The sequence below is a fragment of the Electrona antarctica genome, assembly GCF_951216825.1.
Source record: "Electrona antarctica genome assembly, chromosome: 1".
Taxonomy (NCBI): domain Eukaryota; kingdom Metazoa; phylum Chordata; class Actinopteri; order Myctophiformes; family Myctophidae; genus Electrona; species Electrona antarctica.
The window spans coordinates 49,464,855-49,469,867 of record NC_136806.1 but is presented as its reverse complement, the minus strand read 5'-3'; the positions used below and the strand labels follow the sequence as shown (position 1 = coordinate 49,469,867).

The window sequence follows — 5,013 nt, the reverse complement described above, 5'->3', positions numbered from 1 at the left end:
TTGGCTGTAGGCCTACTGTATGACATTGTTGCCATGCAGTTACATGTCGCGACAGGGCGGCCTACGCGATACTGACCAGCTTCCTATAACATGGTCAAGAGCAGGCAGAAACTCAGCGCAGGGAAAGCTCTACATTCACCAACAGATCGAACATAAGAGTTGGCTCGTTTTCTCCCCCAGCGGAGGCTTGTTTGACTCTGGGAGTCGGAAGGTCAGTGGCGTGCACAGATAGACACTAGGGGGTGCTAGAGCACCCCCTGCCCTTTTGGCAATGTGCCCTTTTGAAAAAAAAAAAAAAACTTTTTATTTTTATTTTTCAAAAATAGCAGACCTACAAGAGTGGCGCGCTATGAGCTTGTAGATCTGCTATTTTTCAATAGCTAAAGCATAACATAATGCTAACACCAAAAGGGGTTCCCGCCCAAAATGGATTAAGGCAACCGGCCGGTTCCACGCGCTGCACAAGGTGCCCTTTTTTAACTTGAGCACCTGCCCCTCTAAATGTCTGTGCACGCCACTGCTTTCTTGACATCCACAGGAAAACCTGTCCCGCTTATAGATTACGAGAGTCAACCTTAGAACCCCCATTACTTCTTCAACCTTTTGTTGTTCATAGCCCTTTATACTCATAATAATCTGCCATTGGTAGTGCTAGTGAAGACATGGCGAGTTAACTGTAGCGTTTGTGGATAGTCTACTAGACTGTAAGGGATAATCTCGAGGTGTTCGAGGCTGTGCTTGTGATCTGTATTCTGTCCTCTCCACTGCAATGCTCTAACTATGCTCCTAACCTTCCCCCCAGGACAAGACGAGCGCGCTCAGCCTAAGCAATGTGGCTGGGGTCTTCTATATTCTGGTCGGAGGACTAGGGCTCGCCATGATGGTGGCCCTGATAGAGTTCTGTTATAAGTCACGGCAAGAAACCAAACGCCTGAAATTGGCAAAGAATGCCCAGAACTTTAAGCCGACTCCCCCGACCAACACCCAGAACTTTGCCACATACAGGGAAGGCTACAATGTCTACGGAACTGAGAGCGTGAAGATTTAGGGGTACGATGTCCATGCTCATTCTTTCCCCACGCCTCAAAACGCTAAGATAATATGAATAATATATTTTCCTGCTGTATCACGCACAATACATTATTAATTTGTCAGATTTTTTATTTGCGGAGCTGTTGCTGGTAATTTTGTTTTGTTCAGTGTTACACTGGGCGCAACACACAACACATGCCAGATCACATTAGAGCTCATATAAATGTATTTATAATATATGTTGACCTATCTATAGCTTCATGTACTGTTGGCCCTGGGCAATGTGATGTTTAGGCTATACGTGAAATGCTGTTTAACGTAATACGATATAATTAATGGATAATTAAACGTATGTTGTAATTAACTTAATTTCAACGACTGATGACATAATAGCATAGCGTTAAAATGTACTTACACTAATGATCCTTGCTCTCTGATTCTGGTCTAAGCCGTTAACCCATTCTAATCTGGACGGGAACCCCTTTTGGTGTTTTGACTAAGCATTATGTTATAATTTAGCTATTGAAAAATAGCAGATCTACAAGCTCATAGCGCGCCACCGAGTGGCACGCTACGAGCTTGTAGGTCTGCTATTTTTGAAAAATCGCAAAAATGCGGCACAAATCTTTGAATATATATTCTTTCAGAGCCAACGATTTTTTTATTTCGACGTCAGGCCTGAATGGGTTAACAGAGTGTGTTGGAATTTTGCCCACAGTAGTAATATAACTGTACATCAACGCAGAGAATTCATAGTGTGCTTTGCATTGGTTTGCATTGGTTTGCATTGCAGCCGTAACATCCAAATGCTTGACTTCCACCACAAGTGGATATGACATTGAATTTCCCCTCTGGGATCAATAAAACGAAATCTAATCTAAAATCTAATCTTGATACTTCACCGCACAGCTGCTTTCGACAAGTGTAGATCGACAAAAAAAAAAAAGATGAATCTGTGTAGAGCGAAAGTGTTATGCGAGAACGTATACATGAATCCTTAAGTCTGCCTTGTTTGCTCCCTCTGTGTTTCGAAACAGGTTTTTAGGAGGAGGAAAACAAATTGACACTGTCCCTTATAACTGTGATTAAACATCGAAGGAATATGACGGGGGACCACGCGGGAGACCCGGAGGTCCGAGCCAAACCCTCTTGGGGTGGACATCGCACGATAATCTGCAATGACGACACGACAGGACTGACTGCTGACGGGAAGAACTCGTGCGGTTTCTTCCCCACTGTGCCTTAAAGGAACTCAAGAGTCCAATCAATGCAACTCACAACGGTATTGCTTTTGCTTAATGCTCATAAACAACGCGGTTCATCGGTTTAAAAAAAAGAAAGAAAAGAGAAACACCATTATTTGACACGTCACAGAATGAGACAGAACTTAAAGCCATCACTTGCAACCTAAGCACATTTTGAAGTGCCGGACAGAAGACAAATCTTGTGACAAACAATTAATTGATTTTCTTGTAATCAATACGATCATATTACCTTTCCACCCTCAGCTGCCAGGTTTTCAGTGGTTCTAAGTGTTATGTAATACATTTTATTGGATCTGTGCGGACGGAGCACTGTAAGACGGGTTGTGAGTTTGCATTTGGTAAACGCACAGCGGCCAACGTTTACCTATACGGTACCGTTGGCCACCTCTGTGACCCACGTCAATTTGTATTTCGTTTAATAGGCTGAGTGAGTGTTACTCTGAGTCTGTTTGTTGATATGTCATTATTTAGCTAAAAAAAAAAGAAAGACCATGAGTGTGTTGTTTGTGCTCTCAACTCTGGGGCTGCTGCCACTGTCTTCTAAAAGCATGACGAAGGAGAGGAGATTAGTGCACGTTGCGTTGGAAGGAGAGGAGAATAGTGCACGTTGCGTTGGGCTTTTAAAAAACAGATCGCCTTTCGCTAGTCCAGCGATTCCCAACCTGTGGGCCGGGGCCCACCTGTGGGCCATGAGGATATTGCGATTGGGCCCCCAAATAACTGGCAAAATCAGTAAAATGTGAACGGAAATGGAACATAAATATTAAAATGCCTGGTATTTCCTTTCTTACAACATCTTGAAAGATGACTTTTCATTTTGAAATCTTAAGATGGGAAGTGAAAATATAGGCCTACTATGTTAGTTCCGTTGATCTAAGCAGGATCAATGGAGCATAACATATAAAGGCTCTGAATGTGCACACGGCCCACCCATCTGACCACGTTAGTGGTCAGATGGGGGGGGGGGGGGGGGGGGGGGCAGAAACTTTTTTCAAGTGGGCCCTGATCCAGAAAATGTTGGAAACCACTGCACTAGTCCAATACTGCCAGGAGGTTGTTTTGTATGAAAGAGGGAGATCAAAGTACCTGCGCCGCTCAAAGTGTTTGTATGGTTGGATATGAAGAAGGGGGAAACAAAAGACAAAGTCGATTACAAAAAAAGGTTTGTGATTTACAGTTTGTAGGAGCACGAACTCACAAATGTGTTTTTTTTTTCTCTCTGAGATGTTTGTCCCTGAAATTGGAATCATTCAAGTCTTCTGTACATGAAAATTTAAACCAAACAAGAAGGGTAATTCAAATGTAGAAGAACTGCAATCCAATTAAAAAGGATAACAGTAATGGCTTTTAAACTGTAGTAATTTGGATTACCTTAAATGTTTATTTTTATTTTATTATTTTTAATTGCACATTTTACAAGCTGTATGGTTTTTGCTTTCAATTTGATTTTGTTTTACAAGCATAAGTGTTTGGTGAATTTACTTAGTAAATCAAAATGAAAAAAAAAAAAAAAAGAATATGTACAATGAAAAATAGATTTATACAAGGTTATAACAGGAAGTGTCCTGAAGCTTAGCACATTTCCATATTGCTGTAATGATTTTTTTATTTATTTTTTGTTCCTTCAAAAGACTGTGAATCCATAGGATTTAGGACGACAATTATTTAATCACCTAAAGCTATGTAAAGATAGTTTTATAGAAAACCAACACTGGGAAGGGGACGGCAAAACAAACAATTGTTTAAAAAAATAAAATAAAAAAAATACATACATACATACATTAAAAAATAAATAAAGCTGTGTACATTTAGTCAAATGAGATTTATTTATATGATGGTTACGCAACTGAGGGATTTCGCAGTTTGTCCTTTTTCTTTCTTTTTTTTTTAAATAAATTGCATGTAAAATCATTGATGCTTGATAAACTCTACTCACACCAGATGTTAGGTTAAAATTAGAGACCCCAACCCCCCAGTCATTCTTTAGTACCCACCAACACCACCACCCTTTTGTTGTGAAACTCACTTCTGCAAAAGACAACAATTTGCCAAGCATCTTTAGTGGGTTCAAAAGAGCAAGGAAATGCATGCATAATTTACTGAACCTCGTTAATGAGGCACTGTACAGACAATTTTAATACATTTTGTAAATAAAGTGTACAGAAAAATGTCTTGTGTCTTGCTGTGTATTGTCTTTCTCTCAGAATGTGCTGGTAATGGCTAGCTTTGTTCCAACGCTTTTTCTCATCTCCGAGGAGGAGAAAGGCCTGGCAACGACCTATAATGAAGATGGTGTCTGTATAGGGCGTACATTTGGTTGTATGTACTTCAGGGGTCCAAACCTTTCAATTTGGTTGTATTGTATGTACTTCAGGGGTCCACACCTTACAAAGGGGTACATAAGGTTGTATTGTATGTACTTCAGGGGTCCAAACCTTACAAAGGGGTACATAAGGTTGTATTGTATGTACTTCAGGGGTCCAAACCTTACAAAGGGGTACATAATTGTCATACCCGTACCTTAATTGGACCATAACAATTGTTACATTGCAACAATTGTGATACAAGTACAGTATCAATAGCCTTTTGTTGGCAGTATAGTCATGATGTGCTGTGAAAGCAAAAAGTAATTCAGCCTTTTTTTCTTTTCTTTTTTTACATGCATGTACTTTACAGTCCAATACATTGCCTTTTGTTCAAATGAAACAAAACTATA

At 40.3% G+C, this 5,013-nt stretch overlaps 1 protein-coding gene across 6 annotated transcripts in view; it reads left to right on the top strand.

Annotated features, from left to right (window-relative positions):
* gria3b (glutamate receptor, ionotropic, AMPA 3b) overlaps positions 1 to 4,468 on the top strand; it is a 194,901-nt gene extending 190,433 nt beyond the window's left edge. For 5 of the 6 annotated variants that reach the window (XM_079501011.1, XM_079501013.1, XM_079501010.1 and 2 more), the window contains 2 exons: positions 803 to 1,050; positions 2,070 to 4,468. In XM_079501011.1, coding sequence (XP_079357137.1) covers positions 803 to 1,048 — 246 coding nt within the window. In that variant the 3' untranslated portion in view covers positions 1,049 to 1,050; positions 2,070 to 4,468. Of the gene's footprint in view, positions 1 to 802; positions 1,051 to 2,069 lie in introns of those variants that run through there. The other variant, XR_013789992.1, reaches the window with a different exon arrangement.
* Positions 4,469 to 5,013: the final 545 nt, after the last annotated feature.